Raw genomic sequence first — 26,861 nt, 5'->3', positions numbered from 1 at the left:
GCGGACGTGCTCAAGGTGCTGCAGGGAAGGGAGGAAACAGGCAGCTGGGTTTGGATGGGTGGTCCACCCCTCGTGGACCCGGAGGCCACTCAGTAAGAAGGCTTTGGTGGAACAAAGTGAACCAGGTGTTAACCCAAACCATATTTTCTTTGTTGGGAATCAGTCAGGAAATGAGGCACTAATGCCGAGCCAGCATCACACAGCACCGGGTAAGTCGGCAGCCTGGCGGGGGCTTGGACAGGTCCCCTGGAATCCAAGGGGACCCTGCAAAGAACCACTCAGCCTTTCCCGAAGGTGACTGCGGGGGAGAGCGGAGCCATTGGCCCCGTTTGCCACCAACTGAGCCCCCGACTCGTCACTTCCGCCCCAGATCTCTGTCTCTGCAGAGGACGACGACTGGGGTGGTGCCCGGTGGTGGGGGGAGGACAGGGGCTATGACCCAAATGGCAGAAAACCTATTATAACTGTCTGTACTGGCTCCTAATTTTACCTCCTTTCAGTTCCTGGTAAAGTTCCCTGTGGAAACTCCATCTCATGCTGGCGTTGCCAATGGAGAAAATGGACCGCTAAAGCACACACACTGGACGAGAGAAGAAAGGAGCCGTGCGGCTCTGGGGCTGCGGGTCACGGTGGCCGCAGCCCCCTCATAAAGGACACGTGTTGTCTAATGCAGGCGACAGCGCCCGGGTTCCGCATCTGAAAGGCTGGGCCAGGGAAGCAGAGGACAGACAGCGGTTTGAGCCGATGGGACCGGAAAGGGGAGTGGACAGCACGTCTCGGACGTGCTGCACGCGGCCCTCCGCGCTGGAAGCCCCGCTTCCCTCTAGGGGCCTCTCTCAGGCTTGTCTAGCCCCAGGGAAACCTGTTCTCTGAGACTCCAGCTACCACTTAGGTAGACCTAAAACAAAGGATGCTCTGATAGTGCAGACAAATAATGTGTCTCAATTTGTGGGGTAGATCCTGGAATAATCATACTTTCTAAAAAAAGCAGAATAGCCCTGGCTGGTGTAGCTCAGTGGACTGAGTGCAGGCTACAAACCAAAGGGCCTCCAGTTCGATTCCCAGTCAGGACACATGCCTGGGTTGTAGGCCAGGTCCCCAGTAGGGCGCACGTGAAAGGCAACTGCACACTAATGTTTCTCTCCCTCTCTCCTTCCCTTCCCCTCTCTCTAAAAAATAAATAAATAAATAAATAAAAGAATAGAATATACTTATTTTCTGTAATAAATACAGGTTAGCCGGGTCCTATTGTCAGGTTGGAGAGAACGGTGAGGTGTTCCTTTGGGACCCAGGAACAAGAATGTTTTCCCAGCTCTGCAGCTTGGAAGAGAGGCCCGGGTCTCAGTTCTGTCCCCCACCACTGGCGAGGCTTGTAAACACGCGTTCCTTGGCCCGTGACGAGGGGATTATAAGGGCTCTCACTCACCCCGCAGCGATGCCGCGAGAAACAGACGAGAACGCGTGTGAAGTGCCTGGTGCGGGGTCGGGTTCGCGGTCATCGCTCCGCGGCTTTACTGACGCCGAACCACAGGGGGACGGTCGCCGCACCGCAGCAGGGCCAACGGCAAGCAGCCCTCGCTTCCCCACCTCCTGCAATGACAGCGGGGGAGAGCAACCGACGCCGCAAAAGCCAGATCGAGGACAGGCCACAGCAGCTGTACGGCGGTGGCGAGGCGCCGTTCCTTTGTGCTGCGTCACTGCTGTGAATTAAGGCTAAAAGTTAAACCTCAGTGACCGGGGACCCTCGTTCCAAAACGGCCTCTTACTCTCAGCTTTGAGAAGAAAAAGACGAATGACCAAAATAAAATAATAAATGGGTAATATTTATTTTTTAAAAATTCCAGGGACGTCCCGTATCAGTAAACAGTTCCGTTTCCGGTGCCGCCTACAGCTGCCTCCAGGGCGCCCCGTTCAGTGCCGCACAGCGCAGGCGCCTGCCGTGCCCCAAACGCCAGAACCACGACCCCCCCCCCCCCCCCCGCAGCACACCGTCCTCCTTAAGGCAGAAGCCTTCTCCGTAACGGCTAGTGCAGGGTGTTTGCTGGTTAACCGCACCACGCGTCCCACAGACGCCAGTGGGCTGAGGGTTACATCCACACGGTCATGGTACCGGGGACAGAAAAAAGCCCCCTTTCTTCTGCTAAGAGACCTCAGCCACCAGCATAGCACACTGCCTCCTTTGAAATATAAGGTGAAATGCTACTGTAAATGAAAAAATTTGATATCCTAAGTGACTATTATTTAGAAAAATTCTATTTAAGTTGATACTTAAAAGAATTGTGATTTTTTTAACCGTCTTTGACTAGTTGATATACCTTAAACTTAATTACACGTTTTATTAGGTATCGCTTTCAAAAGAAAAAAGATGTTTATATAAAAATTTTGTTTTATAAAAAGTGTATAAATGTCATTCTGCCACATATCCTTACTATCCCTTCCTTACACAACTGTACCTGTGACATCTGTGAGGCCATAAATATTAAACGTATTTTACTGCTGGGCTAGAACTGTGAAGGTGACAAAGGATGGTGTCACTTCGGCAGGAGCGATTCTGCTGGACATCTTTAAAATTCTGAAGTCATTGTTGGGAACGTATTCTATTCTGCTGCTGGCTTGTGCTCACCGATCTCCACCGGCATCACCATGCCCCGCCTGGACCCCAGGGACGCTCGGCAGCGCCCCCTGGACAGAGGGGCGACAGTGCACTTTGGTGACAAAAGATCTGGTCTGAGACTACACCTTCAGATCCTTTGTGACTATCACATTATTGCAAATTCGTACAAATGCCATTTGTACTTTAAGCTGTACTATGTAACATGTTACTATGCTATCACAAAATACCCTTTTCTGTAAATGCATTGGAAGTTTTCTTGGGCATTCTATTAGACCTATTTCTAGCGACATTCCTGATGCTAACAACCAGGTATTTCAAAACTCCAAATTCAAGGTCAGTTTTCTTAACTGTCTGAAATTAGGTACCTGCGTTAACAGGAGCCCACAGGAATGCCGACCCTGTGTGCCTCCATCGTGCGTCCATCTCATGGAGCCTCCGAAACAGTTCAAACAAAACCAACCAGCCAAGTAACACGAAAACCTTTCCATTATAAAACTGCCGAGAGATCACAAGTCAGCTGATCCACAAAATGATACAGGATGAAGCCGAAATAGCTGTGTTTTTTCCAAACAATTGAACCCAGTTTTCCTTTCCCCTAAGGTTATAAGAAAATGGAAAATCTGCCTTTAAATTACGCAGAGATTTAAATAAGCATTTATCTATCTCCTCTAAGAAACTAAAATGTTTCTTTTCTTAGAATTATAAACATTCATAACACTCAACCTCTTCTCTGTGGCCAGTATGTTTTTTATGCCTACGCGACACCCTTCAGCCGAGGCGGGCCGTGACGCTCAGCTATGTGTAGAAGATGATCTCTGGGATCTGCCCGTCTTCTATGGAGGTGCCGTTGTTGTTGCCGGGGGAGCTGAGGAAGAAGAACACGGTCTTGCCGGCGGGCGTCTCGTGCACCACTTTCTTCAGCCCCTTCGTGCCGTAGTGCGAGTCCGGGCCCTAAACGAGAATGGAGGCTCATCAGTCGTTTTCCTTTAACAAACACTCAGTTTCCGGTGGTGTCTTAATTAGATTAACGATCCGGTATGCTGCCTTATAGCTCCGATATAACATCTGATGCCAAGTCATTTAATGAAAAATGACATTTTTGCTACTAAGCTAATTAGTGACTAAAATCACCGAACAGAGAGCTCAGGTACTAGAGAACAGTGACGGTTTTAAGAAGAGGCTAGGCCCTGGCTGGGCGGCTCAGCGGGCAGAGCACCATCTGGGTACTCCAGGGCTGCAGGTTCGATCTCTGGTGTGGGCACATGCAAGAACCAACCAGTGAGTGCACAAGTAAGTCGATGTTGCTCTCTCAAAAATCAATGAAATACAATATTTTACAAACAGTTATTTTACCTCTGTCAATCGCTCAATCTCGTACTCCAACAAAGAGCTACTTCTTTTTTTTTAAAGATTTTATTTATTTATTTTTAGAGAGGGAAGGGAGGGAGATAGAGAGAGAGAGAGAGAGAAACATCAATGTGCGGTTGCTGGGGGTCATGGCCTGCAACCCAGGCATGTGCCCTGACTGGGAACCGAACCTGGGACACTTTGGTTCACAGCCCACGCTCAATCCACTAAGCGATGCCAGCCAGGGCAAGAGCTACTTCTTAATGAAGAACCACTGTCTTCAGAGCAGAGCTGTGTCCTTTCCCCGCCCCTCCCGCCCCTCCCCCTGAGAGGCTCCCAGCTGCTGACCCCACCGTGGCCCGACGTCTGGTGCGTGCAGGACGACTTACTTTGAGGGTGGCGCACGCTGTGTAGCACACGTTGGGCAGGATCTCTATGGGTTCCTTGAACATGACCCTGAATGTGCCGGCGCTCCCATCACAACTAAAGCCAGTGTCGTTCTGGCCCAGGGTTTGTTTCTTTTCATATTCAATGATCTGTAATTTTTAAAAGAGAAGTTACGTTTAAGTTAAACCAACTGAAACGAAGTTTCATAGAAAATTTAAAGCCCCTGGGATGGCAGAATAGACCGCTGCATCTCTGTGTGATGATTCTTCCCTACGTATCTCTCACCACCAGCAAGGCGCTGTGCCCGTGCCGCCAGAAGGCGGCTGTCGCCCATCACCGCAGCAAGGGCACGGAGGTGGGGCCGGGCCGCCGGAGCAGGCAGCGCCCGTCACAGACCCGAGGCTCCGGCTGGGGTTTTAGAAGGCATGATTGTTAGACACACAAGGGAAATGAGCCTCTGTTCCTTGCCAGCTTATATCTCATCACTAGGACACTCCAAATGTTATTTTACTGAAATTACAATGGTCTTAAGTGCAGTATTCAGACATGTGGATATTAAAATGTGAAAACTCTGACTTTTCACTTGAGTTCCAAATCTGAGCCAGGCTCTGAGGGAAGAGAGGGAGAGAGCTCCTTTCATCTTAATGCTTCCACGAAGGGTTCCAAGACTCCAGTTTTCTGAGACCTGACTTTTGACCAATTGTAAAACAGAACTCTCTAGGCTTAAAATGCTACTTAGAGGCTTTCTGATTCCTTTGATAATTACACTGAAATTTGGGTTTTGTCAAAATGACATCTTATAAAATTACAGGTGAGTTATATTTCAAAATGATATACAGTGTGTGTGTGGGGGGGGTGTACCTGTATATTGACTTGATAATCCATGGGACCGTGAATAGATCCGTATAAACCAAATCCAACTATAGAGATTCTTCTGTTAACTGTGAACCTGAGAGAACGATCAAATATAAAACAACACACATAATTCAGTAAGCATTCACATTCTGAAGGCTTATCAAGTTTTTAAAGTATTACCCAGAATGTCCAATTTTGCTCATAAAAAGGGAAACCACCACAAATGAGACATCCGTGGAAATACCACCTGCTTACCAAAAAAACACAACTCTTTCTTTTTTTTAAATTTTATTTTAATCATTGTTCAAATAGAGTTTTCTCCTTTTTACTCCCAATCCAGCCCCCCCTCCCAACCCTCCCCAACAACTCTTTCAAGTAAATTTTAACTTAATGGTTAAAACTACAAGGAGAACCTGTTTTCTGCACTATACATTTTTGAGTCAAAGGAGTTTATTTACACTAAACACCTGCTCTTGCTGTAATTACAGCACTTCTTGCTGTAATGGTGACTTCTGTCCAACTTGTCTGCCCATCTCCTCTGGGCGCACTGTGTCGGCCGCCAGGCCTGAAGCGCGGCGCCCTGAACTGGGACAGTCCCTCAGCGGGGCGGGCCCGGCACTGGGGAAAGGGCAAGTCTACCCCTCCGGCACCAGCAGCCCACTGGAGGGCACTGCTGACGGACAGATGAAGGAACCGATCCTTGTGCCCGTGGTAAGAGCTGCAAGGGAAGCGAGCTGTGGAGGCGGAACACTGGTGGTGCAAGGCGGGGGGCAGGACCTGACGGTGAACAGAGTGGGGTTTCACCTCGAACAACGGCAGGTCCAGTGTGGTCATGACAGTTGCAACCCCCCTGTAGAGGACCTCCGGTGCCAGGCACGGAGCTGCCTTCCTTCCTTCCTTCCTTCCTTCCTTCCTTCCTTCCTTCCTTCCACGAGTCACCTCCTTCAGCCATCAGAACAGCTCTACAGTTAGGTGTCACAGTCTTCTTTTTACCACCCACAGTCCTTAGAGTTGAAGAGACGGAGGTTTGGAGACACTGGCAGGTCCGATCGGAAACTGTGGCAGCGCTGGGCCCCGAGTCCAGGTCTCCCCGGGTCAAGACCCCACGTTCCTAGCCCTGTGTGTAGTTCCAGGGCAGCATGAGCACGACCTCGAACAATTTTTAATGGAGAATTTATGTATTTTTCTTATTATAAGAAAAACAAGACAGTCTCTGCTAAAAAAAAACAAAACAAAAAGTTCAGCTAAACAAATGAGGGAAAATTTACAGGATCTCGGAACCCACCATCCAGAGATGACCCCATTCACCCTTCGGTACATTTCCTGTACAGACTTTTCACTCCAGTTTTTAACCACAGGAAAACAGACTTTTTTTTTTCACGAACACATATTATGTTTAAAGTCATGTCAGAAAAATTTTTATATCTTCTTTTTCATGCAGAAAAGGCAAAGGATGAGTGCCAATGCACTGTATTTAAATCACTCCTGCTCGCCGGACACTCTGGGTCCTCTGAGGTTTTTGTTACCACACCCAACACCACGATGCACGATCGTACAACCAACGCATCCTGTAGCCCTAAGCACTTCCTGAGAGTGAATTCTGGGAGTGGAATTGCTGGGGAAGACGGAAGGTACATTGTTAAGGCTTTAGCTGAATATCGAATCGATAACACTCTACATACACAAGAAATGGAAATCATTTCTCTCTCACTCCCAACGACCACGAGTATTTTCACTTTTTCGCCGTTGAGAGACAGATGATTAACAAATTCTATTTATACTCCTCTGATCATTAATGAGTAGATGCATCTGTTCATATGCTTCCCGTCCGCTGGATTTTCTCCTTAATGAAACACCCACTCTCGTCGTTTCCCCATGTTTCTCTGAAAGACGAGGTCACGTGGTTATCCATGTTCTCTCAGTGATATCCATCACAAAGAGCTTCCGGTTCGCCATCGATCTTCTAACTCGATGGTGGTTCTGGACATACAATTTTGAATTCGCTGCAGTCTAAATGTGGTCTATGCCGAGTGTGAAGAGGCCTACCTCACCCTCATAATAAACAGTCTCCCACTCCAGCGCTTCCCAGCTTCGTTTTTTATGGGAAGGTTTCAATGCACACGATTACTGGCAGATGGAACCAGTAAGGACCTTCCATGTTCCCTCACCATCTAAAAGCTCATTCACCTTAGGTTCGTTTCTGAGCTCTGTAGTATCTTCCGTACGATACTAACTTGTTACAGCTTTACACTCATGTTTGATCCACACCACTCTCTTAAAACATTTGCTCCCTCAGACAACCTGCGGGATAATTCTGCCAAGCCACGCCCCCCAGCAGAAACACGTGACTCCCGAGGGTCAGTGCTGACAGGGACTGGCGGGCGTGGGAAGGCGTTTGGGACCCAGGCCCGTTGCCCGGTTGTTCATGAAGGGACCCCACTGTGCACTTCCTACAGGATCCAATCCCACTACTTTACGTCACTTGCTCCTGTTCTAAGAGGGATCTGTTTTTACCCAATGTTGTCACTGAAAATGTACGCTTTTTATTTCTGGATTGCAGCAACACGTAACGGAACGTACCAGCAGCCTAACCGTCTCAAGCGCCGGGGTCGGGGGCAGTAAGTGCACTCACAGCGCTGCGAACCACCGCGACCGCGCACCTCTGAATCCAGGCCTGACGCCGTGTAGCCGGGTGTCAGAGTCGTCTCCACCGGGGCCGGCCAGCCAGCCTCCCGGCTGCCCTCACAGGGCCAAATGTAGTTTAGGGCTGTATCAATGTAACTGCTCCCTAACGAGGGGCAAGAGGCTCAGCGCTGCCACCGGGCAGAAACAAGTGCCAGGCGGACGAAACAAGGCGGAGGGCCTGGGGCCGGCCGCCTGTGCTGTGCGGGAGCGTCCTCGGCCTCTGCACAGGTGTTTTGTGAGTGGTCCCTTTTCTCCCATTGGTCCTAATACATTCCTACTGATGCTGAGGTTGTCCTCAGAAGCCACGGGAGGCTTTTGTTTTCACAGAGCTTCCGGGGCACCACGGGCAGGGCGGGGGACACCACATGCACTGCAGTGCGTAGGACAGTCCCCCAGACGAAGAGTCCCAGCTCTCAGGTGTCCGTCAGACTCCCTCTGGGAAAACACCTGCTGAGCCGGTGACGGCGAGGCCGGTGTGCTGCGGAGAGCGGCACTGCGAGCAGGCGACACCCCCTGCAACCCCCCCCCCCCCGTGGCCTCCCAGCCAGCCCCTCCCAGCGCCCCTCCAGACCCCGTCTGCTCGTGACTGTGCGGGAACAGGAACAGAGGTGGGATCTCACCACAAGTCTTCCTGACAGCTACTAAAATAATCACGTTGTTTTTCCTCTTTGATCTGCTACCGTGGTGAATAGATTAATGTGTTTCCTAATACTGAGCCATTCTTTCAATCTACAAATAAATTCTCTTTACTTGTACGGTATTATTTTCCCACGGTACTGCCAAGAGTCAATATGCTAGTATTTTACATAGAATTTCTTTCTGTGTTAGTGTGGCTGAGCTACAAACTTCTTGTCTGGTCAGATTCCTGTGTTAAGGGGTACAGTTCTTTCAATAAATAACCGATAAGCACTTTCTTCTTTTACTGCTCAAGGAAAAGATCTGTCCCTGAAGTTTTGATAAAACTCACCTGTAAAAACCACCTTGTGAAGGGACAGTTCTTTGATAACCTTTAATTCCTTCCATGGCAATGGGTCTATTCAGGTTTTCTTCTCCAGTCAATTTTGATTATTTATATGTGCCTATAAAATGATCCATTCCATCAAGACGTTCAATTTATTAACACAGAGTAAACCCAGAATTAAAATAAAAACCTCCTCAGTACATGGTTATACTCCCATTATTTCTAAATGTAAGTTTGTTTTCTTTATTACCTTTCCCAGAAGTTTTTTTATTTTATTGCCTGTTTAAGGAACCAGCTTATGGATTTATCAATTCTATTATTTTTAATTCATTAATTTCTACACTTACCTATTTCCTTTTTTAAAAAGATTTTCTTTCTTTATTTTTAAACACAGGGGAGGGGAGGAAGAGAGGGAGAGAAACATCCATGTGTGGCTGCCTCTCGCACGCCCCCTATTGGGGACCTATTGGCCCACAACCCAGGCATGTGCCCCAACTGGGAATCGAAACAGCGACCCTTTGGTTCACAGGCCAGCACTCAACCCACTGAGCCACACCAGCCAGGGCTCCTATTTCTTTTTTTTGCTGCTCGCCTTCTAGGTGCTTGGGTTGAATGCTTAAATTATTTCTACTCTAATTTATTTAGTAAAAGTAGTCTTACGATTTTTTTGTGTGACACTTTGTCTACTCTGTCCTCCATGAGTTTTCTTTTCAGACACAGTATTTTCATTGTGAATGATTACTGAATAATCCACAAAGGCATTTTTAATTTCCATTTAATTCCAATATTTATAAGGCTCCTCATCCCCTCGGAGTCCCATTTTTGACAAACTTGTTATTATAGTTTCTAGTTTTATATGAAAGTGCTGTTAAATAAGTGGAAACTGATTTTATGAAAACTGGTTCTTATTCTATTTTGACATTTAACCTAAAGAGATACAACAGAACAAAGATAAATTCCTAACAAGATTATACACATGCATCTTTTAAGATGTTTTTTCTAAAAAAAAAAAAAAAAAGATTTTTTTTTCTTTCAGAGCTTTTATGAATGTACATCCTGAGACACTTTCCCTGCAATGTCTGCGTAAAGCAACAGCTCACACTGAACAGAGCGAGATCAAGTGCAGTACGTAAACCGCAGCCCTAACAGTGCAGGCCCCGACCCCGGCTCACCCGCCCACAGCAGCAGCCCGCTCAGAATTTGCGGGACAGGAGGCAGGCCCTGCCAAGCCCTCCTTCCTTTGCTGGTGTCCTGGGGATTCAGGGAGGGGACCAGCGCCCTCTCGGCACAGGAGGGCGGAAGCCACCCTGGCCGCCACCAGCCGCGCCCGCCAGGTACCTGATGCGGTCGCTGGTCCCGCTGTAGCCCCAGCGGCTCTCCACCTGCTGGAAGCGGTTGATGCAGCACTCCTTCCCGCGCAGGCAGCAGCGCGGCCGGTCGATGTAGTCCACCCGGGGCTTGGGGTTGACGGTGAAGTGGAGGAAGAGGTTCACCACTTCCCGGTCTGACAGAATTCCAGACTGCGCGGGACCTGTAGAAACGAAAGCATAAACCTCAGTAAGAGCCCCTTGATTTCAATTCCCAACTTTATACCACTCCACAGAATACTGTGAATTCGAATCCGGAAGACATAAAGGACCAACGAGGCAGACAAGTCTTGGCACGTATAATTTCAGCACATGCAGGGGCCGGCCGGAGAAACGCCCACTTGAGAGTGGCTGGCAGGGTAATAACATGGGTGTCATCACTTACAGTTTTAAGTTGAACATTCCACCCAAAATGTCATGTGCTGTGCTTGAGTGTGCTATTGTTATGTTGCAGAATTACAGGCTGATGATTTTGTAATAAAAGAGGGGCATTATTTGTGCTGAACCCAGCATTTCAAGATTTTCTAAATCCATCTGAGGTTCATCTAATAAAATCTGAGTGTTGAAATCATTCATAAAAAAAATAAATAAATAAAATCATTAATGAACCAAAGTTTAGAGGAAAGTCTGGACTTTCCTATCCACTCGCCTACTCCGAGGACCACAGACCTTTGTCACCAGAAAGAGGAGGGTCCTTTCCCTTGGCGGGCAAGGTAATAGCAACCAGAGCTGCTGTCACCTCCATCCCCCACCTAGTACCTGTCTGAGGCTGTGATCTGAACAAGGGCACGTATGTGCAGGCGGAGATGGACAGGACAGGGCTTCCCGCAGGTTTCAAAGTTGGCCGAGGGCAGGAGCTGACACAGGGGAGCTGTGCAAGCCACGTGTGTGTTTCAGAGTCCCCCGTTCGGTGTTTCTGAGCACAGAAAAACTCCAGCCCGCTTTAACTTATCCAGGAGTAAAGGCTCTTCCTCACAGGAGAGGCCGGGAGAACCCTCCCAATGCTGGTTAAAGACGATCCAAATAAGAGACCGCAAAACTACACTAAAAAAATTTTTTTAAGCTGCAAAAATAAACAGCTGATAAGGAAGAAATTTGGGTTAGGAAGCCATAAAGTTAGAGTTTAATGAAAAACCCTGATTTTTAAACATTACTAGTGTTCCTGAAGAACAAGCAATGAGAAACAAGATAATGCCACAATTTAAGTCTGTAATAAAGTATCCCTCATTGGAAAAAAAACAGTCTTCAGATCATGAAAAACAGCCTCAGATACGCACCGGATACCCGTCTAGGGAAAGCAATCTGAGACACGGTCCAGGTGACGGGGTGAACGAAAAGAAAGAGGCCAGGGTCCACCACACACGGGTGGGTGGCGAGCACCAGAGCCAGCCACTGCAGCAGTTGCACCTCGGCGGCGAGCAGTGCACGGATGCCAATGGGGCCAGTGAGGGGCCCGCAAAGGCGGGGAGAAAGAACACACCATCCTACCGCTCCTGTCTTACATGGGCAAGGTCAATAAATATTATTTTAGTGTGAAATGGACAACTAAGAAAATAGACGGGGGAAAGGTAAATGCAAAATTTATGATTTCCAAATCTCTGGGTAGAAAACAAAGCAAAGCAAACACACACAATACCAAGACAGAGAAAATAAAGGGAACTCTCCATTAGATCACTTCTAGAAATACAGACGTAATTTGGGGAAAAGGATCATTTGACCATAAAAATACTACGTCTGTAGGCTGGAGCAGCCACGGCACAGACCAGCCCTGGACGGAATGCGCACCACGGCCCCCCCTCCGTGGGAACAGCGGAGGGAGGCGTCTGGGCCTGAGACGGGAAGCGCTGGAGGCAGAGCCTGTGTCTGCAGGCACCTCCCCCTGGGGTGAGGTGCTGCTCTGCCTCGTGGGCACGGCTGCCCACCGGGAACTGGCGACCGAGAAACTGGACTGAGGAGACCCCAACCAACTCGACGCCTCCACGGCAGCCAGACAGTGACCCCCAGAAGGGGGGCAGCGGAAAGGCAAGGCCAGCGTGCTGGGCACACTTTCCGTGTCTGCTGATTCCTACGTTCTGCACGAGCAGGAGGAAGCCGAGACCAAGGAACCTAGCAGAACGGAGCTGCTGAGAGAGGAAAGAGTTAAGCAGAAATTCCAGGTGTTTCATAAGGATTATGACCTTGGACCAGGCACTTACCCACTCTCAGGTTCAGTTCTCTGACCCATAAAATACCGACTTTCTGTATATGTAAGTTTTAAAGCACATGAATTATATAACCTGTAGTATCTTGAAGGACTGTGAGAATTAAATACAACTGTGCACACGAACGCACATGGGTGTCTCATGTAACTTGGAGTCACTGGTTCTCAGTAACGACAGTTTCTCCCCCTCCCCGCCTCGTGCAGGGGCCCGGCTGGCGGACCGCTGAAACGGCTCCGGACAGACTCCGGTCCCGCTGGGGCCTTACCCGCCGCGAACTCCTCGATGGTCATCAGTGGGAACCGGATCAAGGACAGCGCCTTCCCCAGCACCTTCTGCTTGTTTCCGAAAGTCACGGGCAGCTGCTGCCTCTGACATTCTGCTTCCGCCCAGCGCACAATCGCTCCGAAGAGTCGGCTCTCCCGGATGCTCAGGGTGTCTCTTTCCAGGACCGCACAGAGTGTGTCTACGGGTAAAAAACAGAAAATAAATCAGAAACATCTTGCTCTTTCATGAACAATACCGACAAACTTGCTTGTAGTTAAGTTTTCAAACCGCTAAAGTAGGTTAGGTACTTAAAACTACAGACTATCCTTTATTTTTTTAAAACTCTGTGCAGCAATGGCCCACACACTCACAGTACAACCACACGTCTCTGTACCTTGCCCTGCTCTTCCCTTCCTCCACACCCGTGCCTTCACGCGGCCCCCCTGCCTCTAACGCGGCCCCCTGCCTCTAACGCCGGCCCCCCTGCCTCAGCCGAACCCTCACCACCACAGCCTCCTCTGTGAAGACTTTCCTAACATGAGTCCAATCAGAGGTGACTTCTTCATGTTTTGGATTTGCACAGAAATTATTTTCTAATTACTAATTTCTGAATTACAAAATTCTGAATTTCTAATTCAGAAAAGGCAAAAACTACCTTGTCTCCTATGCCGTCTCTTCCGTTAATGTCTTAAATCTTAACTCTCACAAATGTGTCCCTTGATTCTCCAAACGGATGATAGTTTCCTTAAGAAAAATTGTATCTTACCTTTCTTTGTATTTCTCTCTTTTTATAGGACCCTTGTAAATGTATAATGCTGTGCGTATGTGAGCAGTCAATGAATATTTTTAAGACTTGACGTCTTTTAAAAGACAACGAGGTAGTTAAGACTTTTAGGCGTACCGCACGAAAACAAAGAAAGCCAACATCTTAAAGGGGCAGACTTAGAGGATCTGGAAGACAAACCCCAGGGTGACACCAGCTGGCCCTCCGAGGCCGACAGGTCAGGGGCCCCTGCAGGGACCGGACGGGCCCCGCCCGCGCCCGCCGCCGGGGACTCACCGATGTCGATGTCGGTGAAGCCCTCGGCGCTGATCGCGTCCATCGTGCTCTTGTCTATCGTGTCCAGGCAGAGGCTGGCGAGCTGCGGTTCGTCAAACAGCCGAGCCTGAACACGCGAAAAGACCGTGATTTTGTTTCCGCCGCTATTTTACCTGCAGGCTGTGTACACTCAACGTTAACACTGCAAGCAGCAATAATGGCTAATTACGTAAAAACGCCTACTTAAAATACAGTTATAACAGGGAGATATCCTCATGACTGTTCATCCCACAATCAGAAATAAAAAGCGGAAAATACAAGTGCCCCGCTGGCACACCACATCCGCATCACCACCACCGTCTCTGTGTTTCCACGTGTGTGCGTGTACGCTGCCCACTTCCTTGTGCATTACTCACTGTAATCATTGACGACCACCCTACGTTAGGTAAGGGAGACATTGGCATCCAATTTCCTAGACGAGGACAGAGAGGGTCAGAGAGGTGTTCCGACTGGCCCAATATCAAGCTAGTTATGTTGCAAAGCCAGTCCGTAAAGCCAAGTCTTACACTCTCTTCACTCAGCACTACCAATTGTCCAGCATACGGGCACAAAAAGATCAGATTTTCTCTTCCCACTTCCTGTGCTGATTGGTGGGAGAAAATGAAGTAGACTTTTAAAGTAATGAAGGCTCTGGGAACCTCGTAAAAAATTATGCCTAACGGCAGAAGAGCAAATAAATAAATCCATGTGACGTCATGAAGGCGTATGATACAACAACGAGAATGAAAACCTCCAACTATTCACAGCAATATGAATGAACCCCACAGACTTTTAAGCCAAAGAAGCCACAATGTGTACCGAGCAGAGCGGCACGGGCTCTGTGATTCCAGCAGGGCTGATCTGGGCGCTAGGGAACCAGAAGGCAAGGTTTTGCGTGCTGTATCAGAATGCAGGTTATCATTATTTTTTTAAGTTAGAAAGCCGCAGGGACCAGGAGTGGCATCTAAACTCAGACGAGACTTTATAAAGAGCCGTAACACTGGAAAGGAAAGTGTGATGACAGGAGTGCGGTCTCTCCCTCCGGCCGAGCGCCAGCTGCGTGAGTCCACAGCATGGACGCACGCCAACTGCCCGGCGGGAGCCACGCGGGGGCGCAGAAACCTACACGGGCGCTGCCACTAAGTGGACCAGACCACAGACGACACCACTGTCTGGTGTGGCTGATGATGACTCTTCGTGTAATTTTAAACTAAAACTCATTTTCAAAGGATTCGATAACTCAGGTGCTACTGAACAAGAGAGAAACACACCTAAGCTAAAAAGTTATCTGTGTTCTACAGGAAGAGACAAATGCATTAAACATACTAGCTTATATTTCAAACATATAGATCTAACGTGATTCATAATTATATTTATACACATATAAACATATATATTTTAATCAGTAGAACACCTCTTAAAATTACAGAATATTCAAATATGGTTGTAAATGCTCTCCTTAGATTATATAGCAAGTGTGTTTATACTAATTTGCTTCATTAAGTTTTTAATAAATTTTAGCCCTAAAGAGAAACACAAAATCTGTGCCACAGAATGGATGATGTATACAGGTATATACAGGTGGGATGATAACGTTTGCCTTATATAACCTGGAGGGTCCGTCAATGATCAAAGCAATGCATGGGAAAACAGGCCACGTGTATTTCACGTTGTGTGTGTGTGTGTGCATGCGCATGGAGGGGGCCTGAGCCATCTGAGAATAAATTACACACGCCATCACCCTTACCCTTAAACATGTCAATACGTGTTTGCTAAGAGTAAGGACACTCTCCCGTCAGCGTTAGCTGTGCTGAGTGACGACACGGCACGGTCATCTGCTCTGCGTGCAGTCCGTCAGCTGACCCACCCGTGTGTCAGTAACACCCATCCTGCCGGCACGGGATCCCGTCCAGGATCAGAGCTCACGTCTTTTTAAAACATGAAAAACAGTACATTTTTAACAAGTGAAATTCTAATAAAAGCAAACATTCTAAACAGCCAACTCAACTATCTTTTTGGTTGGTGTTCATGCAAAGATTCACCTTTCACTCCAGGAAAAGTAATTTTTTTAAGGAACTGCTTTATTCGGAGCATAAAGGTCAAACTTCAGCCACCCGGGTTACCCAGGCGGCATCGAGTTCCCGTGGAGCCCACGGCTGCGCCTCAGAGCCCGGCCTCGCCCCGATCACACGGCGCCCCGACTGTATCACTTCTCACTAAGTGCTTTTCCCTGCGCGAGGCAGCTGGCACGGGCGCCGGCCCTTTGTGCGGGGGCGGAGCTGGGTCGTCTCCAGTGAATGAACAGGCTCCTTCCAAACGACTCCCTTGGCAGGAACAAGGGGATCACATGACAGTCTGTTCACTAATTCACATGACCCCGCCGCTGGAAAACGTGGAGGAACACTGGGCGCTCAGACCAACGAGGCACCGAGAAGGGCCTCTCCCGCCCTTTCCTGCCCCACAGCGGTCTCTGCCGGCCCCCGCCGGGCGCAGGGTGGTCCGGACACGCCAGCGCCACCCGGAAACGCAGGCTCTCAGGCCCCACCCCCGACCTCCTACACTAGCGAGTCACACTTTCATTTACTTTCTGAATTCTAAGAACGAACTTTTAAAATAAAGTAGATAAGTGATCATCTCTATACATAATAAAACCGCTCGGACAATAAAGAATTTTGTGAATATCGCCTTCTTTATTAGATTTTCATCACCAATTTGAAAAAGGAAAAAATGCAGGAGGACCGGTTGCTAGCCCTGTATCTTTGGTCTGGTCAGGGCACCTCCCCGTGCCTCGGCCGCCCCGCCCACGCGACGGGAGGAGCAGCGTGAAAGCCCTCACCCTGAACACACACACCCTGAAGTCCCCGTGACGGCTGAGTACGTCAGTGCACGGAAACGGATTGGAGCAGTGCCCGACGCACGCCGCCGCCACCGCCGGCAGCGTCACGGCCCCTAGAGAGCTACCGTAGGTGCAAGGGGAGAGACCTGACTTTCAGCACCCGCTGTCTGACGTCACACGGATATTTGCCTCTCTAAGCTTCCACTTTCTCACTGTTAAAGTGAGTCAAGGCGAGAACGCGCACGCAGGCACGAGCTGGGTGTCTGGCACGGCCTGTGCGCGGACGTGGAGTTCAGGGACCCCGTCCAAGAGGAGGCGAGATCAGCTTGTTCTCTGCTCTGTAACTACAAATACTTCTGGACAATCCGATTCTTTCCAAAGGTGCCCGCGTGCATTTTCTGCAAGCAGGCTGGACGCGGGACAGGGAAACACGGGCTCTGGGCTGTGGTCCCACGGAGCCTGTGGCGAGATTTTTGGCAGGTAACTCATTGGGCCAGGTTTTAGTCTTTCCGTCTGGAAAACGGGGACATCGTGATTACTGCCAGTCATGATATTTGAAAGGATCATGTGTTACCGGCTTAGTTTTTCCCCCCCCTCATTTTAATTTGCTGACTTCTGTGAATAAGGTCACATTCTGAGGTCCTGGGGACTAGGATGTCACCCCACCAATTCTGGGGGACACAACCAAACCTGTAACACATGGTTAGCTGAGAATTTTTTTTAAATTCATACAAGAGTATTATAACAGAGTGTAAAAAGAAAAACAGCAATTTGCTTATTTCTGAAGCATGAAGCTCAGCTTACAGGCATTCGACAAATGCTAAACGGTGTATGTTAAGGACTGGTTAACGGCCCCACAGATGCGTTCAGCTGGGAGAAATTCACCAGACTGCACACTCACAGTGTGTGTACTTTCCCTGTACTTAGCGAGAACGTTTTTAGATGTCGGAGAAAGCATATTCCATGTAAGCCTTAAATTTTAACTCCCCCAAGAGTGGGTCAGCAAGCTTACAAGTCCAAAGACAGTCAATTTTGGAACTTCTCGGGACTTGAAATACTCAGTGATTACTTCAGACCCAACAAAATTTGAGAACAGGGATGTTCAGAAAACTTCACGCTACCATTCTCTCGATCGGAGCTGGTACCACGCTGGGCCCCGATCCAGCTCCCGCCCTGAACAGCTGCGTACCTCTGAGTCCCAGCACCCTACTCATTACGCTTCTCCACCCACCCACACGATGGTGTGTGAACTCTAAGTCCCTTCCATTCTAGAGCCATTTAAATCTGATACATCTCCCTGAATGGAACTGCGAGGATAATTACCTTTACTTTAAAATCATGATCTGGAACTACTTCAACAGGAAGCAGTAAATGTCCATGTGGTCGCGGTCCATTTCTCCGGCCACAATGGCACTGTCCTTGAGCACACTGACCTACCTGGGTAAGTAACATGAAGGCGTTGTCCGCCCTCAGGTGTTTGGTGAGAAACTCCACGCAGTGTGCCTCCAAGGCGGGGACCGCGTATTTCTTGGCCGTATAGAGAGTGGTCATAACTGTTTCTGGGCCGATCTGAACCTCGTCTGAGTATAGGAATCTGGAAAGCAGTTGGAAATCGCAGAGATGGTCAGTAGTGTTTCAGATGAGCAAGCAAGCAACCCATCAACGCTCAAGCTCCGAGGAGCAGTTCTACAACACAAGGGGCGACCTGGAAACCTGAAACGTGCACCAACCAGGACTACGGGGCGCCTGCCCGCACACCGTCCCATTTCATCCTCACCGGACCCCGGCTCCCGGAGAGGCAGGTGGTCTCCCCGGTTGACAGAGAAGACCAAAGTGAAGAGAAAAAGGACTTCCCTTCTAATCTGCACTTCTTTAATTCCGAATGAGGTTCAACATTCTTTGTTAATTAGCTGTACATGTGTTCCTTTCCCTGAACCGTCTTTCCTACTTGCGAGAATTTGTACTCAATTCCGTACCGATCTCCCTGATTGAGCTGAGGGCTGTCTGGACTGGCCACCTGTTCTTCTGGCCCACGGGTCTCGGCCTGGGTACCACCCAGGACGCCGCTGCTGCCGCCATAACAACGCAGTGGGCTCCCGCCGCGAAAACCAGGCGGTCTGGGATGGGAGTCACCACCTCCGGCCAGTTACTTGCCTTTTCCGGGCCTCAGTCCCCGTTCCAAAAATGTGGAAAACGATCCCTCTACCTCCCTACCTGGACTTTTGTTAGTAAGAGACAATAATGCCAGACTGGTAGCTCCCTTCCGTTAAAGGGAATTAGTCAGGAGTCGGTCTGACCCCAACGATCCAGAAGCAAAAGCAGCACGGCCGGCTGCGTCCCTTTCCAAGGCGACGGGACCTCGTCTGCGGAAACGCAGGGCAGGTGGACCCCACGCTTACTGCGTCGGCACTGACTCTCCCGGGTCCGGACGACGGACGCTTCAGGCCGAGAAAACAGGGGTCCCCTCCCCGCAACCAAAACACAGAACTTGGCAAACGGGCCACCGGGACGACCCGCTGTTGGAACGCGACGTGAGGGCGCCTGTCAACGGCAGGACCCCGCTGACGGGACGGGACGGGACCTGGGCACCCAGGGGCCTTGATGCCGTCGCCCGGTCGGACGTCGCCCTTCCCGAGCGACGCCGGAGCCCCGGCCAAGGTCACCCCGAGGCCGCGGGCCGCTCACCTCAGCAGCGCCAGGAAGGCGGCGGGCTCCACGTCGGGCAGCTCGATCTCGGCGGACGTGGTGGCCATGCCGCCGTTGAACATGGCGTCGAAGACTGCGCTGCCGGCCGCCAGCACGAAGCGGTGCGCGGGGATGCGCTGCGGGCCCCCGGCGGCGGCGGAGGCGGCGCGGCCCTTGCCCAGCACGAAGCGCACATCGCTCAGCAGCTCCGAGTTGAAGAGGAAGGCGAAGCGCTCCTTCAGCGACGCCTTGGTCGCCTGCCAGTTGTACAGCGGCTCCCGCTGCAGGGGCAGCAGCGGCCCCAGAGGCGGCGGCGGCGGCCCCGCGGCACCCGCCTCCGCCTCAGACCCCGGGGTCTGCTCGCCCGAATCCGCCGGCCCGAGCGAGGCCATCCTCCCGCGGCGCGGCTGCTCGGGCTACGGAGAGCCCGCCCGCCGCACAGCCGCCATCGCCGCCCCGCCCCCCGGCCTTCCGGGAAACGCGCTTCCGGAAGCCGCGCGCCCCCGCCAGGCGCGCAGCGGGCGCGCGCGCGCGGCCAGGCCCCGCCCCCGCGCCGCCGCGGGTCTGGGATGCTCGCCGCTCTCTCCTCTTCCCTTCCTTCGGGTTGTTAAAAACAGGTCCAGCGCCCCGAGTACCTGGAACCGGTCCCTGGGCTGACCCTCAGGGAGTTTCTCACCTGGAAGGGGAGAGGGCCGAGGGCGGGGCCGAGGGAGCTAGTGGGAGGGCGGGAGACGCGCGCTGACCCTCTGTAATCCAGCGCCTTCCCTTTTCCCATGTCTTGCTCTCTTCTGCTGCATCCGTGGGGACGCACGGACTCTTTTCTTCTTTTTGTTTAGTGTTATAATCCGTCACCCAGAGCTAACCATATTTTAATTTCAAAGAAACCATAAATGTACCAAAACAAAAAAATAGCACAGGCCCCGCTGTACCTGGTATAACCACCTATAGCCCCCTGCGGGGGCTACCCAAGGGCAGACGGGGCATTCTCCAGAGTACACCACATGCTAAGACACAAACCGAAGACTCCACAGATTTAAAAGATAGATATTGTGCAAAGTGTCTTCTCTGACCACAACGGGATGGAGTTAGAAATCAATTTTTTTTTAAAGGAAAACTGGGAAATTCATAAAATTGTGGAAATGAAACAACATACTCTTAAACAACCAAAGGATCAAAGAAGAAATCACAAGGGAAGCTAGAAAATACTTAGAGACGCACAAAAACAAAATCACAACAGACCAAGCAGACCAAGTAAAACAATGAAAGCAGTGCTGAGGGGTGGGTTTACAGCCATAGACGCTCACCTTAAAAACATGATGGATCTCAAATCAACAACCCAGCTTTACCACTTAAGGCACGAGAAAAAAGAACAAACTGAACCCAAAGCTAGCAGAAGGAAGAAAGTAATAAATATTAGCGCACTGATAAAACCAAGAACAGAAAAACAGTACATAAAATTAATGAAACCAAAAGGTGGTTCTTTCAAAAGGTCGACACAATTGGTAAACATTTAGCTAGCTACAAAAAGAGAGAGAGAGAGAGAAGACTCAAGTTACTAAAATCAGAAAGGAGAGTAGGGATGTTATCACCTATGCAACAGAATAAAAGGGCTACAAGAGAGTACTATGAACTGTACGCCAAAAAATTGAACCGAGATCAAATGGGCAAGTTCCTAGAAACTCGACACAGGGTAACTAAAAGACATGTCAGTAGACTATGAAACACAGAGAGAAAAAAAAAGGGCAGAAGATACGGAAAAGACTGTATGTCTGTTAATCATGTGAGGCAAAGCTGAAAGAACTAGCACATGAGTGACGGAGTGCTGGGCAGTGAGGAAGAGCAGGGTTTAAGGAAACGCTGGCTGGAAGTTTCCCAGAGCGAGCATCCCACGAAAACTAGGGGGAGCTGCATAATTTCTTTGGACCTAGCCTTGGAAGTCACATAAGGTCAAAGCCATTGAATCCTACTGGTTATGAATGAGCCACTAAGACCAGCCCAGATTTAAAGCGGGGGTGTGTGTGTGGGAGTATATAGACCCCACCTCTTAACAGAGGAGTATCAAAGAATTTGTGAACATGTTTTAAAACTGCCACACCACTAAGGCGGAATACACCCATCTCCTACGGCCCAGCGTTCCACTCCTGGAAGGGCTCCAGCAGAAACCAGCACTTGTGCCCACACAGAGGGAAGTACATGCGTGCGCAGAGCACTTTATCCATAGCAAATGGCCAAAGGCTTATCCATAGTACGATGGATAAATGGTGATGGGTATCCATGCAATGGGTGAAAAAGAACAAACCCTAATAATGCAACAATATGAATTTCATAAATTGGTGGAGCAGAAGAAGCCAGCCCCAAAGAAAACATCCTGACTTCTATGAAACCTCACCGTAGGCAAAACGGATGTGCGGTGCTAGAGGTCAGAAGAGCAGGTCCGCTCTGGGAGGTTGTGGACAGGGAGGGTCTGTAAGGGAAACTTGTAGGATAACAGAAATGTTCTATATCTAGAACTAGTGGGTGTAGTTCTGGTTATTTATTACTGTGTAACAAAGCAGCCCAAAACTCGGGGACTGAAAACAACAATGATTTGTTTTTCTCATGCATCGCAGCATGGGCAGAGCTTGGCGGGGAAGGCTCTGTTCCACCCAGAGCCCTCTGGGGCGGCTTGACTGGGAGCTAGAGAGTCCGCTTCCAAGAAGGCTCACTCCCGTGGCTGGCAAGTTAGTGCTGGGAGTCCTGCTGGCACTGAGGGCCCAGGACCTTGGTCTGCCTCCACATGAGCCCCTCTACATAATGGGGTTCCTCGCAGCATGGGGCAAGCGACAGGGGAGACGGAGAGCCAGGAAGAGGCTGTACCTCCCTTTGTGATCTAGCCTCGACAGCCACACAGCCTACTGCCCGCACACCGTAATCGGTGAGGTGCTCGCAAAGGCCTGCCAGATTTATAAGGAAGGGACATAGACTCTCTGTCATTGTGAGGAAGCCACATGACACTGGACATATGGCTTAAGTCCTCTTTGGGAGAGGCAATTGGCTGGAGGTGTTTACATACGTACAAATGTTTTAGCTTCATACTTGAGACACATGTCCTTTACTATACATAAGTCATACCTCAAAAGAAACGTAAATGCAATATGAAAAACTTGTAGAGGAATATACAGAGATAAATGCAGAAAGTGGACGGATGATCCTGGCCCTTCTTTCTTGTTACGGCCGCCCCACAGGAGTCGCCATGCTCACCTATGTGATGATCGTTCCCACTTCTTCCCGTGCACTGAAGAACCTCATCTATCTATCTAAACAAATATACCCCTAAATACGATTCTTAAAAAATAAAAATGGTGCCATACTACACAAATGTTTCTGAAACTTTTTTTCCCTTCACTTAATACAGTGTGGCAATCCTTCCGTGCCGAGTGTTTGGGAGTAGAATGCCGTTACGTGTTCCGAGGATAGATGCTAAATAAATTATTGAGGACATAGATGGTACACTTCCGAGTTCACAGTATGCCGCTGGCTTAACTCGGAGAGCAAAACCTGACGGAGAGAGCTCACAGAAAGGGAACGATCAGCCGATCAATCACAGGATGGAACAAGAAAGGTCTCTGCAAGAACAGTTATTGATACGAGAAAGGATCGATAGCACTGAGTGAAAGAGCAGGATACAGAACGAGATGCACAGCTCACCCCTCCGACCTGTGCGCTCAGAGAACCCCATTTTGTTTAAATGTCTGCATTGTACATAGAGAAGACTGAACGTTTGTAACCACTGCTATTAATTGTGTATACTGCAAAGTGATGGGATTGTGAGTGATTCCACCCATGTTTTATTATTTTTCTTATTTGAGGATAGAAAAGAGGTTTCTCAGGGTTCTTTTGAAGTGAAAATAATGGAATTGGTTTTTCAGAGGTTTTTTTTTCCAAGTAAAAATACCGTGAGATTTACCTGTATACAAATTTCTTTTTTTTTAAAGATTTTATTTATTTATTTATTTATTTTTTAGAGAGGGAAGGGAGAGAGAGAGAGAGAGAGAGAGAGAGAGAGAAACATCAATGTGCGGTTGCTGGGGGTTATGGCCTGCAACCCAGAAATGTACCCTGGCTGGGAATCGAACCTGGGACACTTTGGTTCCCAGCCCGAGCTCAATCCACTGAGCTACGCCAGCCAGGGCTATGTATACAAATTTCAAATGGACTAATGGTGAGCTCCAGCAAGGACACTAGCATGTCTACACCCTAAGACGCAGTTTATTCCTTCGGCTTCCTCTGAAATGGTGCTGGGTAGCGGCTCTCCTCTGACTCCATGCAATAGAACTCAGCTGCACACTCATGCACACCGTGAGCAGGGCACACGGGTTGAGATTACAAAGACGACCAGAACCCATTTCACGCACCCAAGAAACTAGTAAGGCGGTGGGGGGGGGCACCCATTATGACCTGTGCAGCTAGAAATAAAACTTCTTTTTAGATTAAAAAAATGCATGCAGCAGCCAGGGCAATTTGCAATGCCCTAGACTAAATTCAGCTCACCTACGGAGCTCTCACTCGCATTTGTGCTTGTCGTCACTTTTTGGAATTCAGCCTAGGGCAGCCGTATATGTCACCACGTCTGCTAGTTTATACTTAGAACAAGTGTGAGGACTCATGAGAAACAGACCTAGATCTTTTCTGTGGCGCCTGGGAGGCAGTCGGCTGCTTCAGGATGAAGCTGAACATCTCTTTCCCAGCCACTGGCTGTCAGAGGAAAGGTTGTGGAGAAAAGGGGACCCTAGTGCGCTGTTGGTGGGACTGCAGACTGGTGCAACCACTATGGAGAGCAGTATGGAACTTCCTCAGAAAACTAAAAATGCATCTGCCTTTTGACCCTGCGATTCCACTGCTGGGACTATATCATAAGAACCCTGAAACACCAATCCAAGAGAACATTTGAACCCCAATGTTCATAGCAGCACAATTTACAATACCTAGATGCTGGAAGCAACCTAGATGCCCATCAGGCAATGAATGGATCAAAAAACTGTGGTCCATTTACACAGTGGAATTCTGTGCAGCAGAAAGAAAGAAGGAGCTCCTACCCTTTGTGACAGCATGGATGGAGCTGGAAAGCATTATGCTAAGTGAAACAAGCCAGGTAGTGAAAGAGACAAATACCATATGATCTCACCTGTAAGTAGGAACCTAAACAACAAAACAAAGAAACAAGTAAAATAAATACAACCAAAGACACTGAAATAGAGGACAGGCTGACAGTGCCCACAGGGGACAGAAGAGGGAATTTCAGGGGACAATGGGAAGGGTTTACAGGAACAAATTTAAAGGACACATGGACAAAAACTAGGGGTGGTGACAATGGGAGGGAAGTGGGGAGGGTTGGGTGGGTGGGCTGGGTTGGGAGTAAAAGGGAGAAAACTGTACTTGAACAATGATTAAAATAAAAAAAAAGAAACAGACCTATTGGCAAAAAACCCCACAAAACATTTAGTAATACTCTCGAAAAGGCAGCCAGGAGAAAGGAGGAGGAAGGGCTCTACTTGGGAAATTATTTTAATGCCAGAGAAAGAGAGGACATTTAAAACAGATGAAAGGCAATTATTACGTCCTTCAGATTTTTATATCTCAGCAGTGCATGAGAATGTGGCTGCTATTGAGTTACCCTCTGTTTGAAAGGATGAGGATTGTAGGTATAAATAGAAGCGAAAGGCAGAAAAAGACTCACGTGTCCAGCAGAGACTGACAAGTATGCGAAATAATACCTTCTCCTCCGGAGACTGCAACAACGCTCGCGTGCCAAGTTTAAGCTCCTCCGGGAATCAGGGAAGGGAAAGTCAGGGGAAACCAAGGTTTCCTTTCTTGCACATCTTAAACCAGTCCACACCTTCACCAAACGTCGAGGCGATAATACTAACACACGGCAGCCGTCTCTTGAAGATGTCTGGGCCCACGGGGTGTTTTGTTATCCCCACACTTGACCTATTTCTAGCTGAGCATTAACGACTCTTCAGAGAGGTGTGAATCATCTAAGCCCTGAAAAGACAATATCCCCTTCCCTCTTGAGTTCCCAGGGGCCATGGCTCCAGAAACTAAAAAGCAGCCAGGGAGAGGGCTACCCCTCGTGGGAAGAAGTTGGAAAACTGCTGGGCGCAGGATTAGTTAAGAGCAGAGCTTTGCAGCCAGTGATCTGGTTTTGAATCACAGCTTGGTCAATTACTTTCTTCATGACCTCGGGCATTTTCTTAACCGCGCTGTGCCCCAGTTTCCATATCTGGAAAATGGGATGACGATGGTGACTCCCTCTGCCTCGGAGGGGTAAGTGAAGATTGGATGAATACACTCATTAAGACTGGTTGAGCTGGAGTAAATGCTCCATAAGTATTCGCAGTTACTCAAAGAACTGAACCGGGTTAAATATTCCCCGGCCGTTCTGTATCGCTATTTCCCCACCGCCCACCCTGCACAGACTTCGTAGTTCAGCTGTATTTTGGATCATTTCATAGATGGCGCCTCATTTCTCAGGTTTACATTTCTGAAACTGCTATGGAGGTTAAACAGGTTTCGAATTTTTGTCCCAGTTGCGATGTTTCCTTTTTAATCTATTTTCGCCGTCCAGTTGTACTTTTATTATTAGCCACCTCACCTGCTATCTCGATGCAATCAAGCTTAAGACAAATAACTATAATTAGTCTAGTTTGCTACACATTGTCAAGGCTGCTGTCCTGTTCATAAAAATGTTACTAGGGCTCCAAGGACACTGAGCTGGAATTATCTGTCCCACGTGTCCTAAATCTTTGAAATAAGCCACGGAAGCCGAGCGCAGCTGCTGTGATATAAATATGGCCTTCCACGAAAAAGCGTGTCATGGCCAGAAAGAAATTAAAAGCGGCAGGCCGAGTTTCAGAGCCCACGAGAATGTGTGGCCTCTCCGGTTACCGGGAAGCAAATATAGACCAGGCTGGTTATGTGAACACGTTTCATTTCATTCTGTCCGTCTCTGCTCATTCCCCAGCCCCAGAGACTGGATCAACCCAGTTATAAGTAGGTCGGCTTGCTCTTCTCCTGTCCGCCTCAGAAATGTCCCTTCTTTTTTTTTTTTAAGATTTTATTTATTTACTTTTAGAGAGGGAAGGGAGGGAGGGAGAGAGAGAGAGAAAGAAACATCAATGTGCGGTTGCTGGGGGCCATGGCCTGCAACCCAGGCATGTGCCCTGACTGGGAATTGAACCTGCGATGCTTTGGTTCACAGCCCGCGCTCAATGCACTGAGCTACGCCAGCCAGGGCAGAAATGTCCCTTCTTTTCAAGGCAAATTTTTTTCTACCTTTGGTCTTGAGTTCATCCCCTTCCTGCCTTATGGGACTCTTTTTTGCGTGTGTGTGTGATTACAACCTCTCCATTTCTACTGGCAACTTTTCCTAGTAACCACACGTATGTAACTATTTCCCCTGACCGAGAAAACATCCTCATCCCGATAGCCTGGCCTCGGCTGCCCCTCCACCGGCACTGCAAAGGCCGGTGGTCTCCCAACTGCCCCTCTCTGTCATTCTGCTTGACCTCCTCGGCCGTGACGGTTGACCGCTTACTGGAC

General features: G+C 49.1%; 1 protein-coding gene across 2 annotated transcripts; it reads right to left on the bottom strand.

Moving 5' to 3' along the window:
- Positions 1-1,802: 1,802 nt before the first annotated feature.
- Positions 1,803-19,748, bottom strand: BTBD1 (BTB domain containing 1). Of its 2 annotated transcripts, XM_045825040.1 has the most exons (8): positions 19,281-19,748; positions 18,033-18,189; positions 13,742-13,847; positions 12,683-12,880; positions 10,188-10,380; positions 5,210-5,297; positions 4,351-4,497; positions 1,803-3,565 (listed from the first exon to the last, which is right to left on the bottom strand). In XM_045825040.1, the coding sequence occupies exons 1-8, from the start codon at positions 19,670-19,672 to the stop codon at positions 3,410-3,412; spliced, it is 1,437 nt and encodes a 478-aa protein (XP_045680996.1). In that variant the 5' UTR covers positions 19,673-19,748; the 3' UTR covers positions 1,803-3,409. The 2 variants fall into 2 exon arrangements, with proteins under 2 accessions (XP_045680996.1, XP_045680997.1); XM_045825041.1 differs by lacking the exons at positions 1,803-3,565; positions 5,210-5,297 and having other exon boundaries at positions 4,395-4,497.
- Positions 19,749-26,861: the final 7,113 nt, after the last annotated feature.

This window comes from Phyllostomus hastatus, unplaced genomic scaffold (assembly GCF_019186645.2).
Source record: "Phyllostomus hastatus isolate PE091 unplaced genomic scaffold, TTU_PhHast_1.1 phas_scaffold_555, whole genome shotgun sequence".
NCBI classification, from domain to species: Eukaryota; Metazoa; Chordata; class Mammalia; order Chiroptera; family Phyllostomidae; genus Phyllostomus; species Phyllostomus hastatus.
This window is presented reverse-complemented; position numbering and strand designations above follow the sequence as displayed.